The sequence below is a fragment of the Neovison vison genome, chromosome 8 (genome assembly GCF_020171115.1).
Source record: "Neovison vison isolate M4711 chromosome 8, ASM_NN_V1, whole genome shotgun sequence".
Lineage (NCBI taxonomy): Eukaryota > Metazoa > Chordata > Mammalia > Carnivora > Mustelidae > Neogale > Neogale vison.
In genome coordinates, this window is record NC_058098.1 from 21922166 (window position 1) to 21937908 (window position 15743).

Sequence of the window (15743 nt, forward strand, 5' to 3'; positions counted from 1 at the left end):
GCTTAACACTGATCCACCCAGGTGCCCCGGTAGGCTTTCAAGAAGTGAGATTTTGGGGCACCTGGCTAGCTCACTCAGTGGAGCACATCACTCTTGATTTTAGGGCTTTGAGTTTGAGCCCCACGTTGGGTGCAGAGATTACTTAAAAATAAATAAATAAAAAGACGTGAGATCCTGTGTTGGGAGAAGCATTCCATTAATTCAACTGGGAACAGGGTTGCTAAAGGTATGGATTAGAAAAGTGCAGTTTTATTATGTTAAAGTAAAATTGCTGTTTTTCAAACTGTATATAATAGTATGTGAAGAAATAATGAAAACTATAGATGGAAAGATGTCTTGATGAGAAAGATGTCTCACTGAGAGGGTGAGGAATGTGTTAACCATAGATCAATTGGGGAGGAATATATACACATCAGTGAGGTAAATGACAGGCTGTTAATATTTTATTTTGCCAAGAAAAAGCATCTTTAGTAAAACTCATTTTGCAAAATGCAATAATTGAGTCAGTCAGAGATTACCAGTTAATGTTAAACCATTGGTTGAAACCTTATAGGGATAATCATACAGTCTCAGAATATTACCCTGTGGATTATTTGTTAATTACAAAAGGAAAAGTACATTTATAATAGAGAAAGCTGGATTATTGCCTTAGCCAGCTGATGGAATTTAATAACCAATAATGGTAGCATCTCATTATGCGATTCCTGTTGCAATGACCCAGGCACATCCCTTACATAGTGTTCTTTTTTTTTTTTTAAAGATTTTATTTATTTATTTGACAGAGAGAAATCACAAGTAGATGGAGAGGCAGGCAGAGAGAGAGAGAGGGAAGCAGGCTCCCTGCCAAGCAGAGAGCCCGATGCGGGACTCGATCCCAGGACCCCGAGATCATGACTTGAGCCGAAGGCAGCGGCTTAACCCACTGAGCCACCCAGGCGCCCCTTTATATAGTGTTCTTGACAAGAGTGTTTAATCTAATGGTAAAGAAACAGATGAATTCGAAGTGTGGGACATTGCCCAAAATGAGTGTCTGAACTTTTCTAAAATGTCAACATCATGAAACAAGTCAGAGGAATTATTCTAGTTCTAGATTAAAGGAGACTAAAGAATATGACAACTAATGTCATCCATAATGCTTGATTGGTTTCTCTATCCAGCAACATAAATCCATAGATTGCATTATTTTAACAATTAAGCAAATTCAACTATAGACTGTTATGTTATTTTTATATCAGTCTGTAATTTTTTGGCACTTGATAGTGGTTGTGTAGGAGAATGTTCTTCTTCTTGGGAGATGCATGCAGAGGTATTTAGGAGTGAAGGGTCTTGATGTCTGTAATCTTCAAATATTTCATCAAGAATTTGAATGTGCAAAAATATTGTGTGTACACATACACAGCATATGCATTTGTAGAAAAATGTTAACAGTTGATGGATTTAGGCAAAAGCTATCTTATTTTGAAACTTTTCAAAGTAAAAAGTTGAAGGAATAAAAGAAAGGAAAAAGAACTAACTTCTGGGGCTCCTGGCTGACTCAGTAGGGAATGAGACTCTTGATCTCAGGGTTGTAAGTTTGAGCCCCACAGTAGGTGTAGAGATTACTTAAAATCTTTTTTTTTTTTTTAAATTTATTATTTTAGAGAGAGAGAGTACAAGTGGAGGGGGAGAGGCAGAGGGAGAGAAGCAGACTCTCTGGTTAGCAAAGAGCCCGATGACGCTGGGCTCTATCCCATGATCCTGAGGATCATTACCTGAGCTGAAACTAAGAGTTGGAGTCAGATGTATAACTGATTGAGCCATCAATGCACCCCAAAAATAAAATCTTAAAAAATAAAATAGAATCTTTTTTTTTTTTAAGATTTTATTTATTTATTTGACAGACAGAGGCGGGGGGGTGGGAATCAGGCTCCCTGCCAAGCAGAGAGCCCGATGCGGGACTCGATCCCAAGACCCTGGGATCATGACCCAAGCCGAAGGCAGACTTCAACCCACTGAGCCAACCATGTGCCCCTAAAATATAATCTTATAAGTAAAAAAGAACTACCTTCTGCTTTTATCATGGAATGGAACTTTACAAAACCTTTTATTATGAAATTTACAAATTCCGCCTACCATCACTTAGCTGCAACAATTATCGACACAGTGATTTTGTGTCATCTTCTCTATCCAGCTACTCCTGTAAAATACTGCACTGTTTTGAAACAGATGTCAGACATAATTTTATAATTACTTAAGGGTTTTATTTATTTATTTGTCAAACAGAGATCACAAGTGGGCAGAGAGGGAGGGAAGCAGGCTCCCTGCTGAGCAGAGAGTCTGATGTGGGGCTTGATCCCTGAACCCTGAGATCATGACCTGAGCCGAAGGCAGAGGCTTAACCCAGTGAGCCACCAGGTGCCCCTTATAATTACTTAAATATCATTCTCTTGAAGAAAATGAAACACAACAACAAATTGATACTCCCCTATTTACCCATCACCCAGCCTTAAGCCATCAACTCCAGTAAAGTCTTGCTTCATCTCTACCCTCTCCCATTCACTAGATTATGGTGAAGCAAATCCAAGACTTCAAATGTTCTATTGTGCTTACATTTGTAAACATCCACTTGAAATCATTCTAGAAGTACAGTAGTATATGAGTCTTCTTAAACCTTTTTTTTTTTTCATCTTAATCTAACTAAAGTTTTATCAAATTGGCAGATAACATTTTTCTGGAGATTTTATATTCTTCTGATCCCAAACTGGATGAAGCACGAGAGATTTTAAAAAAAATTGAATACCGTCATCTATACAAGTTTGTGGGTGAGACTAAGCCACAGGGAAATATAAAAATTAAAAGGGTAAGTTAAGTTGTCAAACACCTTTCCAGTAGTGAAAGGTCTCTCTCTTCCATTTGTCCTCCAAGAGAAAACCATTAACCCATCATAATACCACAACTCTGTTGTAAGTGCTTTACATTCATTTTTACTTAATCTTCTCATCAATAACTTATTCTTTGGTCTGTCCTATAGATGAAAGAAGTGAGGCTTAGGGGAGATTAAATAACTTGCCTATAGAAGAACAGTTAGTATGTAAAGTCTGACTTAGTCCAAACCTTTACTCTTTCATCCCGGAAGTCAGGGCGGGGGTTGGGTGGGTGGGGGTGCAAAATTTTGGCTAGATCCAGTGGCAAGAAAATGGGCCTCAAAATATGGTATCTACATGAGCTTCACGGAAACTCTAAGGACCTGCTGTTCATAATTTCTTCATTCACTCTATATCAGGTTCTCCCAGATGGTGCCTGCCAAATATCTTTATCTGTTTTCCCCTCTTGCTTGTGGAAGGTTTTTTTTCTTTGCCAGAAAGCCAGTAACATGAGCCATACTGATAACCACACCCTGCCTCATAACTCGTTCCTCTTATTTTACTAATAAGCCAATGCCCCATTTTTTTTTTCATATGAAAATTTTGTTAGAATCATTCCATTGTGGTTTGTTTGAAGGATGGCAGAAGCAGAAACCATGTATTTATTAAGGCTATCTCTACCCACTTTCTTAGTTAACATGCCATTTTCGGAGAGGGAACCTTTTGTGGCATAAACACTTGATGATGAAAAACTGGGGTTCTAACATGAAGAGTGTTGTCTTTTCTAGGAAGACTATAAATACCTTCCAAAGGAAATTGCTGATGCTAAACCCGACATATTGCCGGAATTTGAACTGAAGGCTGAAGATTTAATAGTGGATGTAAGTAGTTAGCCGGAGAATATACTAAGTAAAAAAAATTTTTTAAGGTAAATCCTCCCCAGTTCCATTATAATAGAGGTACATGTTCATTAAAGAAAATTTGGAAAATACAGAAAAATAGAAGGAAGGAAGAGAATCACCTGGGATCACAAAGAATCAACAGTAGTCAGTTAATTGTGGTATGTGGGTAACAGAACATTGCGTATATTGATTTTTTAATGTTTTCTTGATCACGAAAGTAATCTATGCCAATTATTTTTTAAAATTGTGTGTACACACAAAGGAAAAAGACTTCAACTCCTTCATAGAGGCTGTTGTGTCTTGTATCCTAACAAGACTATCAAATGGCTTTGTCACATTGTCTTTTGTTTCTTACAGTAGCTGCTTCTCAGAGTTCTACTCCTCTGAAATCTTGGTACAGTATTGCCCATGTGTTTTTGTTTTTTTTTTTTCCATAAGCCTCTCATTTGCTGTTTTCTTGTTGATGCATCTTTGGTGAAGAGTGATCTCTCCACTGCCGGTCTTTACCAAGGGATACAATAAGTGAATTGTCCTTGGACCCAGTCTAGTCACTTGGCTGGGGGGGGGTTCAAGTCCCTCTCACCTGCAGATCAAGCTACAGTTTCCTGTTTCATTAGATGAAATTACACCATAATAAAGGGATTTTCTGAATTTCTAAGTTTCTGAGATTCTGAAAGAACTTATTCTCACGAATGTTTTCCCTGGGCTCTCACATGCCCACCCTTGCCTCAGTGCTTTACTTGAGGGTCTGCCTTGCCTTCAGCTAAGTGCACGATCCTAGTCAATCCCTGACCTCCTGGTTTTTCTCTCGAAGTGCCGTCTGCTAATGAATATAGGCTCAGAAGTACTGGAAGAATCATAGGAGAAGACAGCACACACGTGATTAAGCTTGCTTTAACCTAAAGGCAAATTGATGGAGCAGTGAGAGCTTTTTTTGACTATCAGACATGTAAGAACAAAACATTGTGTAAGGGTTTGTTATGATAAAGGTATGTGAAAACGGGAATGTAAATTGATACAGGAGACCAAATTAGGGTCAATGTTAACCAACCCAACAATTTCATTCTAAGTATTTGTTGTAAGAAAATAATTAGTTTTGGGAAGAAAAAAAAAAGGCACACATCTATGTATTGTGTTATTATAGTATAAAATAAGGAGGGTATAAGGAGGGGAAAGGATATATCTCTCAATAGGAAATACAGTGGAATAATGCAAACATTAAAAGTTGTTTTTAACATGGAAAGGTATTTATAACTGAAAAAGCAATGCATTCAGAATGATTTTGTTTTTGTTTCTTTAAATGTATATACATGTATGTTTATAGAGAGCACACTGAAAAAAATTTGGATGTCTTGGTAAAATGTTAACATTGTTTCTACGTGGGTGGTGGAATTGCAGGTACTTTTTTTTTGGTACTTTTTTTTTTTACGGTGACTATGGTAGAAGAGTTTCATAATCAGAGAAAGATGGGTAAAGATGGGGTTAAGATGGGTAAAGCCTTTTATATTCTGAGAGTGCAATTAAAATTGCTAATTAAATGTCTTATTATGTATTAGCCTCTCAATATTAGTTTGACAGTGTAAAATATTTATGTGGTACATTTTACTATATGTGCCTCCTTTTAAGACCATGTGTAGTAGTAACTTTTATGGTTACTTAATGGGCTATAAAACTTAATTTTGCTATTTAGAATGAAAGATTCATAATTGCAGATCTGTAGTTCCTTTTTTTGCTCTTGAGTCCTTCATTAAGAATGGGAATGCCAACTATTATAGTATTGCCCTTCTGGAAAGATAACCATTTTATCAAATCTGCTTTAAGGAGGAATTTCTAGTTATATATGTTTTGGAGAAAATAGGAATTGCCTTTTATTTCTAGTCTAAAAGCAAGGAAATAAATAGCAAAGAGCTCGTGGCATTTCTGAAAGTTGCTGAAATTTGATTAATGTGTATACCTTACCATGATGTTTAACAATGTCAAGGCTACATTGATTCCCTCCCCACATGAAATAACGCCCAGGAGAGAAGCCTACCATAACGCCAGCCCTGGGTTCACGGGCAGACTGAGCAGTTGCTCCCTCGCACGTAAAGGGGTGCAGAACACTCGCTGCAGGTCTTAAAGCCAGTAACACACACATTTTGGGAGACATACCTCTGGTCTGACTTCAGGACCACAGCTGGATCTCACATGTCTACTTTTCTCTCATAGGGTACTGCCAGGACAGCTCTCAAACCTCATAGACCATTTTTTGGTTTGTTTTCTTAAGGAACAGTCCCAGGAAAAGCTCCTCTTACTGTCTGTTCTTTTCTGTGCCACCATCACCCCATTACTCTATTTTTTTTTCTCTCTAATTTCCTTATCCTGCCTTTCTCCCAGACCTGTCCAGGGAGCCTTCCCACTCCATAATTAACACACTTGCCTGGAACTTAGCCCTTTGTTGACTCTCTTCGCCCTTGCTGCAACCCAGCTGTTCCTGAGAGCCTGATGCTTCTGTAGCCCCTTCAGGAAAAGCATATTCCTCTGGGTCAGGAGGCCTTTCGGTTCATCAGTCCTCTTGTTCCCTAGTATCACTTCAAGACCGTATGCAAGATCCCTGTTCCTCTGAGACCAGCCTCTCCCAACCTGCTATCCTCTTGGTTGAAGATTTTGGCTTGGTTTAGAGCCTTTCTCCCTTTCCAGTTCCTGCAGTGGTCCTTGGTGATTTCAAGGCCGGCCAATTCTGATTGTTCTCTTCATCCTTATCCTCAGTGACCTTACCCACTCCACCTCGGCCAGCACTCAGCAGATTATATTCTGAACCTTACTGACATTTGATTTTTAAGCATCCTGTCTCTATCCTCAAAGCCCCTTCTTCCTTATATGCTTGTTCCTTGCTCTTTAAGACCTCTAGTTTATTGCCTCCTCACTTCCTTCCAACTTGTCAGTGACCTTTTATCTCTACTTCTCTCTCATTCTTTGATTCTATAATGGATTCAGTCATTTTCTACAGTTATCCTCAACTCTCTTGCCTTTCTTTGCTTCTACTCAGCAAAGGACTGAATGGCAGTTCATAGTCCCTAACCTTACTAGGGCCCTCTGAACTTCTGGTAGACATAGTGCAATTTTCTGGTCTCCGTAATGACAATTTCATACCATCTCCACTCTTCTCAGACCTCAGCCCTGTTCCCTGCCCACAGTTTATTCACCCCTCTGGGACTAACCCCACTTTGGCCCTTATTTCAGAGATAAAATACAGGCCATTAGATAGGAACTCTCTCAGCCTACACCACTGAATAAGCTTCCATCTGCCACTGTGTTCAGCCTTCCAGTAGTGGGGAAATGTCTCTTCTTATCAAAGGCTAAGAGTAATCGTTTAGTTGTGTTCTAGATCAGGGCTGTCTGATAGAACTTTCCGTGATGCTGGAAATGGTCTATAATTGTGCTGTCCATTTTGGTAGCCACTAGCTACACACAGCTATTAAGCACTCAAAACGTGGAATTTCTGTGGAATCCCAGGATCCGTTACGTCCTCCCTTTCTGACATCCCGTCAGCAGTTAAACAGACTTTCATCTCAGGAAAACAGCAAATGTTACACTCCTCACTCCTCTCCTCCTCTTTAGGGTCTAATGCATTGAAAAGTTGCCCCCAATACCCCTTTTACTTTTCCCAGGTATGATGCTCCTCTCTACATTCTTACCTCTTGCATCTTTTAACAGTCAAGCTTCTAAGAGTTGTCTTCTCTTTTTTTATTTTTTATTTACTCCTGAACCCTTTGTCTGTTGCCATCAGCATATTAGAGCTATTCTTCCAAGTTCCCCGGTGACTTCACTGTTACTTAACTCCGTGGACCATGGCAGTTCCGTCTCCCTCAGAGCTATTTCTTCTGCCTGGAACTCGTTTCCTTCACATATAGATAGACGGGTCTAAATCCTGTTCACTTTTCCAGGAAAACTTGCGTCATTCCCAGGGTTCACAGCATCCTTTGCTTCTCCTTAGTAGCTCTTAGAACAAATGTAGTTCAATCATTACTTTTATAATTATTTGTTCAACCTCAGTCTGGCTGCACATGCTGTGGGGGCTGGGATTGTTTCAAGCTTCCTTGTACCCGTAGTACCTGTCACAGTGGCTGTCACATAGGCATAGACTTTACACCCTGCTTATGTTGAAAGCACAAATACCTCCCATACCCCATCCCGATTTCAAGACCAAATCCCTATAGCACATGCACCAGACTTATTTTTATTCTACTGTGGGCTACCTTATTTCTGAACCTCCAGAGAGCTCTGCTCCATTTCTTGTGATGCTCCTACAACCCTGAATTTAATGCTCACCATTATGTGAGTGATCACTAATTTATTACTTTTATTAAGGTTATCAACATGGATTATGGAATGGAAGACCAGAATCCTATCGATCATGTTCGCTTCTATTCTAAGCATAACCTCAGCAAAGCAGTCAGGATTACTAAAGTTCAGGTAACTACTTAGGGGTAATACAAGCTATAGTGGCATTTTGCAAATTTGTGATAAATCCGCATTTTATTTATTTTTTTTAAAAGATTTTAATTTATTTATTTGACAGAGAGATCACAAGTAGGCAGGCAGAGAGGGGGAAGCTTGACAGTGTAAAAGTGGGGCTCGATCCCAGGACCCTGAGATCATGACCTAATTCGAAAGCAGAGGCTTAACCCACTGAGCCACCCAGGCACCCCATAAATCTGCAATCAAGATGCAGGTTAGGTCTTAAAGTCAATGTGTATGATAAAATTAAAAAATGTATTTTTAAAATTAAAGTATATCTGGCGGTTCCTGGGTGGCTCAGTTGGTTGAGCACCCGGCTCTTGGTTTTGGCTCAGGTCATGGTCTTGGAGTCATGAGATCAAACCCCACATTGGGCTCCATGCCCAGTGCAGTCTGCTTGAGTGTCTCTGCCACGGCCTCTGTCCCTCCCCCACTCTTGCACATGCTTTGTCTCTCTCTCAAATAAATGAATAAATAAAATCTTAAAAAACTGGGGCACCTTTGTGGCTCAGTTGGTTAAGTATCTGCCTTCTGCTCAGGTCATGATCCCAGGGTCATGGGATCAAGCCCTGTGTTGGACTCTCTGCTCAGGAGGGAGTCTGCTTCTCTGTCTGCTCTCCCCCCGCTTGTGCTCTCTCTCTTTCTCTCTCTCAAATAAATAAGATCTACAAAAAAGTTAAATATATCTGATTTTTGTGTAGACTAGACCATCTTAGCACCAGTTTTTCCTGTTGCTGAACATAGATGAAAGCACTGTTTTTGGTTTAGAGGCTAGATTATAAATCTGATGGAGAAGTAGTGTTGTATGGTTGAAGTCATGAAAGTTAAATGTGCTTATTTGCATATCTTTTAATGAGAGGCTGGTCTACATATAATTAAATAATAAAAATTTTTAGTCTTTCATTGACATAAAATTGTGGGTCATTTTGCTATATGACAACTACCTTGAATCCTTTTCTTTGGATGATAATTGAGATAAAGCAGCAAAAGAATGTGGTGCTTTTTTGTTTTGTTTTGCTTAATGATTTTATTTATTTGAGATAGAGTGAGACAGAGAGAGCATAAGCTGAGGGACAGAGGCAGAGGGAGAAGCAGGCTCCCCACTGAGCAGGGACACTCCCCCCCTCCCTCTGCAACACGGGGCTCGATCCCTGGACCCTAGGATCATGACCTGAGCCGAAGGCAGATAGATACTTAACTGACTGAGCTACCCAGGCCCCCCAGTGTGGTGGTTTTTTTGTTTTTTGTTTTTTTTAAGATTTTATTTATTTGACAGACAGAGATCACAAGCAGGCAGAGGGGCAGGCAGAGAGAGAGGAGGAAGCAGGCTCCCTGCCGAGCAGAGAGCCCAGTGCAGGGCTCGATCCCGGGACCCTGAGATCATGACCTGAGCTGAAGGCAGAGGCTTTAACCCACTGAGCCACCCAGGGGTCCCCAGTGTGGTTTTTAATATAACATCAACAGTGGAGCAGGGGGGGCGCCTGGGTGGCTCAGTTGGTTGAGCAACTGCCTTCGGCTCAGGTCATGATCCTGGACTTCCAGGATCAAGTCCCACATCGGGCTCCCAGCTCCTTGAGGAGTCTGCTTCTCCCTCTGACCTTCTTCTCTCTCATGTTCTCTCTCACTCATTCTCCCTCAAATAAATAAATAAAACCTTAAAAAAAAAAAAAAGAATGGAGCAGGGGCACCTGAGTAGCTCAGTCAGTAAGCATCTGCTGTCAGCTCAGGTCATGATCCCAGGGTCCTGGGATCATGCCCCATGTCGGGCTCTCTGCTCAGCAGGGAGTCTGCTTGTCCATCTCCCTGCTCGCTCACACTCTCTCTCAAATAAATAAATCAGATCTTAAAAAAACAAATAGAACGGACTTAGGAACAGCTGACCTCTCTTTATTGTATGAATTCAAAATGACAGTGAAATCTTTTCTTCTTTGAAAAGGTTTCAGAGCTTTTGCCAGAGAGATTTGCCGAGCAGCTAATTCGCGTATACTGTAAGAAGACTGACACAAGGAGCTTGTATGTTGCACACCAACATTTCGTTCAGTGGTGCTTAATCAGAGACTTCACCAAGCCGCAGGTGGGTGGTTTATTATTCACATGTTTTGCACAATTTTTTATTTTTAAGTAAAAATCAAAAGAGATCTTTACTTCCCTCTGAAAAGTTCTCATTTAAATTGTAGTCACTTGATTATGGTTTTGGGAAAAAAACATTTTTCCAATTTAAGCTTTCCTTTTTTTTTTTTTTTTAAATTTAAAGATTTTATTTATTTATTTGACAGAGAGAGAGACCACAAGTAGGCAGAGAGGCAGGCAGAGAGAGAGGGGGGAAGCAGGCTCCCCGCTGAGCAGAGAGCCCGATGGGGGCTCGATCCCAGGACTCTGGGATCATGACCCGAGCCGAAGGCATAGGCTTTAACCTACTGAGCCACCCAGGCGCCCCTTAAGCTTTCCTTTTAAAATGTCTGTGTTGAATAGTGATTTCTTCCTACACCACTTGCCAGTGGGTACTCTGTTTATCATTATTATCCTAATACTAAAAGTTCAAAATGGTGAACATGTGATATTTCATAATGTTTGGTTTATAATGATAGTTTATAATGTCCTCACCAGTTGTCTCCACTCCTCCCAATTACCTGGGAAATGAGTCATAGTGTCATCTTTCAGAGAAGGTTACCAAAGCTGAATAAATTGTTTAAGTCCACATACAAGTGAAGATAAGTTTTCTAACTTATTACTTCAAATTCAGCATCCCCCAAACTGTAAACTATTTAAATTGTCTAGAATAAGACAATGGAGAGGAGAAAGAGCCAAGCTGTCGCTGACAACCCTACAGCGGTTGTTGTTAAAGTTGTCCCTTACTGACCTGGACAGAGCAGGTGCCGGGCGCAGAGAAAGTGGCCAGCGTTCGTTTGTTGGGTGTCTGAATGAAATACTTGGCAGGCAGGAGTGAAGCTATGTTCTGCTTCCTAGCCCAGTACGCTCTCCCACAACACCTTATCTGCCTTCCCCCAACCCCCATGCTCTGGGTGCTGAAGGAAACAAAAATGAGGGAACAACCCAGTTATTGGTATTTTATCATGTGTCAGAAGGAATGATACAGATGAGTTCTGTTAGTTAAGAATTCTAGGGTACGAGTTCTAAGAGTTAAGAGAGCTGTCAGGAAAACCCTTTGAAGGAGAAGCCATTCTGCTGGGTCCAGGAGGCTGGATTGTGTTTGAATGAGTAGCAGGGAGAAAAGGTGGTTGTAGTTGCTCGTGGGAGTAACCCAGTGGTATGAAACTGGAACAAGTGGAGTGTGTTTGGGGACCACAAGGAGACCAGCTGTGTGGACTCGAGAATTACTACTGTTGAGTGATGAGAGGTTGAATGGGAGGAATAGACTAGATTATGGGGAACCTTGCATAAGCAGCTAGGAAAGACTTCTTCTGAACAGTGGGGAAGGAATCATTGAGAGAATTCAAGAGTTTCCTTAGGTGCTGCCATCATTACTTCTGTGTTTGTTATCTCCAACTAGAATGAGACCCATGGGAATGAGGAAGTGTGTCTGTCTTAGGTAGAGTAGCACCCAGGTAAACCACCAATTAAGAAGGAAAACTAGTAGTGGATGAATTGGAACTTGGAGAGACTAGAAGTAAAGAGGCCAGAGGCTGCTGAAGTTTAGCCATCTGGCAATAACTCCTTTAAGACAAAGATGCATTCACTCATTGAAGGAGGATTTCTGCCAGGTCCCATGTTAGATACCAGAGATGGAACAGTCCCTAAGACAGACATAGTTCCCACAGATCACATTCTCTCTGGGGCACACAAATAAGTAACAATTGTAGTGGTGTGGTAATAAGTGCTTTGGGGCAGGGCACGCAGAGTGTTAGAGTGGCCAAAAGGAGGAAACTTAAGCCAAGGGAGCCAACTTGTTTGGTTGGAAAAGGCTTATTTTAAGAAGGACTTAGAAGCTGGGACCCGAAGGATGGATGAGGAGGAGTCAGCTGGGTAAAATCGATGGGTGGGTGGGGGAGGGGGAGGCCAGAATATGGATGAGCCCCTTAGGAGAGGGGTCCAAGGGAATTTGCTACTCCTGTAGGCCAAGAACAATGGAAGCCATTAAGAAGGTGTTGTTTTTTGGTTTGGGATTTTTTTTAAGGTTTTATTTATTTATTTGACAGAGACACAGGAAGTGGGAGAGGGAGAAGCAGGCTTCCCACCAAGTAGAGAGCCCGATTCGGGGCTCAATCCCAGGACCCTGAGCTGAACAGAAGGCAGACGCTTAACTGACTGAGTCACCCAGGTGCCCCAGCTGGTCGATTAAAGTGTTTTAAGTAGGAGAGTGACATTCAAGTTTGTATTTATAAAATTCACTAGAATCAAAGTTAAAATGGGTAGAAATAAGGTCACTTGATAGAAATAGAGATGAGTTTGTAGGCAAATAATGTTGACTTTGAACTAGAAAGTTCTTCCAAATATGAGTATCCTTTATTGCAGAGGGGACGAGGCAAGAGAGGAGCTGGGATCTAGTGAAGTCCCTCTTTTTCCTGGAAAAACAGACGGGACATCTGGGTGGCTCAGTCGGTTAAGTGTCTGACTCTTGATTTTCAGCTCAGGTCATGATCTCGGGTCATGAGCTCGAGCCCCATGTGGGGTTCTGTGCTGGGTGTGGAGCCTGCTTAAGAGTCTCTCTCTCCCTAAAAAACAAAATAAAATAAGGAAATAAAAGTAACTGGTATTTTCAAAAAAAGAAAAACAGAATTTGTCATTCGTGTAAAGTATATGAAGGGAGAGGAGTCAGAACTCCGCAGTGTCCAGCTTCTGGCCCTCTTTGAAAAGAGTAGGTCTGGGGCACCTGGATGGCTCAGTTGGTTAAGCAGCTGCCTTCGGCTCAAGTCATGATCCCAGCGTCCTGGGATCGAGTCCCACATCGGGCTCCTTGCTCAACAGGGAGCCTGCTTCTCCCTCTGCCTCTGCCTGCCTGTGCTCACTTTCTCGCTCTCCCTCTCTCTGACAAATAAATAAATAAAATCTTAAAAAAAAAAAAAAAGAAAGAAAGAAAAGAAAAGAAAAGGGTAGGTCTGATAGCTTTTCCTACAAAGGCTCTTACCTGCTCAGGACTGTGGTGTTTCTAATTTGACCCAAGCACAGGGGATGTATATAATCTGGAGTTTCTTAAGAGTAATAAAATTGTGGGGCATTTTGCAATATGCAAAAAATACATTGCAATAGCAATTTATCTGCTAGACGAGGATAGGTGCACACCAGGATTTCACTCAAAGATATAAAAACGGGCTTTTCTTTGTTCCTGGTTTTTCTTTTCTTGACAGGATGGTGACATTATAGCCCCACTTATAACACCTCGGAAAATGGAATGGAATAACATGAATTCAGCCCGGAGCCCAGATCACTTGCGGGAAGTGTCCAGATCTAGACATCGTCTTTTTCCGGATGACTCAGTGTGAATGTTTGCAGCCAGTTCTTGACATCAAGCTTCTTCCCTGTCCCCCAAGAGTATTAACTAACGTAGGGAATTTGGTCATGGAGTTCTACAAATTTAGTGATAACTAGCGCTTTTTATAATTTGAATGTACACACATGCTGAAGCTAAGTAATTTTTATCCAAAGAAACAGAGGTATTGGGCAAATCTTGCTATACATGCTATGGAAAGCATTACCTTGCTTATTTTAACCATAACTAAAGCCTTTCACTAGTAGTCTTATTTTCTTAGAATAACAAAAAAAAATTTTTATGTACTCTGAACTGTTATGACATATGATTGTTCTTTTTTTAAAAAATGCTTGGAAATGAGAGACAGTATACGTAGGAATTTGAAGTTGGGACTATCATAAACAGCCATGGTTAAGAATGAAACATAAAATCCTAGCCCCTTGGGACACCTGGGTGGCTCAGTTGGTTGGACGACTGCTTTCGGCTCAGGTCATGATCCTGGATTCCTGGGATCGAGTCCCGCATCGGGCTCCCAGCTCCATGGGGAGTCTGCTTCTCTCTCTGACCTTCTCCTCGCTCGTGCTCTCTCTCACTGTCTCTCTCTCAAATAAATAAGTAAAATATTAAAAAAAAAAATCCTAGCCCCTTGAGGGAGGTACCTATTGCCTCAAATTTGAGGACAGTTCTTCTTAAGTGATCTGAATGTTAGTGAAGGACCTGCCCTTACCCTTTTAGCCAGATTGGACTAAACAGTAGGAAATGAGGGCTGGGAGTGAGCTCCAACTTCTGAGTGAAAGGCATGATTAATTTTTTGAAAAGATCCAAGGGCTCTGGGCTTAGTGGTACCTAAAACTGCCCGTGAGGGGGCTGTTCTCTGGGTCAGTTGCAGCCCCAGACCTAGGCAGTTTCTTTCTCCTGAATACTCACTATCCATGTCCCAAGGTCTTTATCACTATCACTGCTCAGCCTGGAGAAGGCTCCCCTCCAACCTTCTGTCTGAATTTCCCTTGTAAGCTCATCAGGGTCACAGGAAGCGTTCTTGGGGTTACACAGAGCTGGGATTTTGTTTTTGATTGTTCACTTGTGCATTTTATCAGTTTCAGAGCAAAGACTGAGCCACCTGGGGTGAGATGAGTGATTATCCCTGGAATTCCAAGTTCCCCTCTGTGGCCCAGTATTCCCCACACTTGCTTGTTCTTTACCTCCTGCCATGGTTTAGGCACCACTTTGGTTGAACAATTCCATGGAGAGGGCCCCCACACCCACCTCCATAAACACACAATTGCCAGTTCTACAGAACTTCACCAAGAATAAAGTCTGGAGTTAGACCCAAAGCTGACAGTAGCCAGTGGGTCCTGTAGAAACAAGGCAGTGGGGAACGGGAGTCATAAGCCCTTAACATCTTATGCTTGGACTCTCCTTTACAAAACCTCCATGGCAGGCCGGGATTGAGGAACTGGGATGACTGTGGGCAAGAGCGAGTGGGAGGAAGGGAGGAACACAGACCATAGGCAGCAGATTATCCACAAGTGTTAGGAGTGTTGCTACCTTCCACTGTGTAACCAAGTTCTGTTCTGTTAACAATAGGCTGAAAAGCTTAGGAAGTCTGCCATTCTGTATAACTACCACCACCCTCCTCCATCCCCCAATAGATGATCAAGAGTAGACCCTAATTCATAGGAGAATAATGCTGTGTGGGTGAGGTTATGTCCACACTGGGCTCCTAGAAGCACAAGTGAAGTCAGCCATGGGACTGGGTCATATCTGTGTTGGCCGAGGTACCACTAAAACATTCAGTGGGGAGAACTGTAGGGCGTAGACTTAATGTATCCAGACCCAAGGTCAAGAATGTAATGTTTTTCTGCTAAGATCGTTTTATTTCTGCAACTGGTATCTTTAAATCATTGTGTTTTACTCTGGAATTTTATGTTTCAACATTGTATCATTGTGCTATCTGAGAAGTAACTTGAATCAACTTTGCATCCTTCATGGATAAGTCAGCTGCACTTTATGCTCTTTGCAACTGTTTTAATTATCAGAACCATGTGCCATTTACAAGGTTAAAATTTT

The 15743-nt window shown here is 41.4% G+C and overlaps 1 protein-coding gene across 1 annotated transcript in view; it reads left to right on the forward strand.

Moving 5' to 3' along the window:
* Positions 1-13985, forward strand: part of SAMHD1 (SAM and HD domain containing deoxynucleoside triphosphate triphosphohydrolase 1) — a 57556-nt gene extending 43571 nt beyond the window's left edge. The window contains exons 12-16 of the mRNA XM_044263075.1: positions 2700-2839; positions 3632-3724; positions 8096-8200; positions 10182-10319; positions 13552-13985. Of these exons, the coding sequence (XP_044119010.1) occupies positions 2700-2839; positions 3632-3724; positions 8096-8200; positions 10182-10319; positions 13552-13686 (611 nt within the window). The 3' untranslated portion in view covers positions 13687-13985. The remainder of the gene's footprint in view (positions 1-2699; positions 2840-3631; positions 3725-8095; positions 8201-10181; positions 10320-13551) is intronic.
* Positions 13986-15743: the final 1758 nt, after the last annotated feature.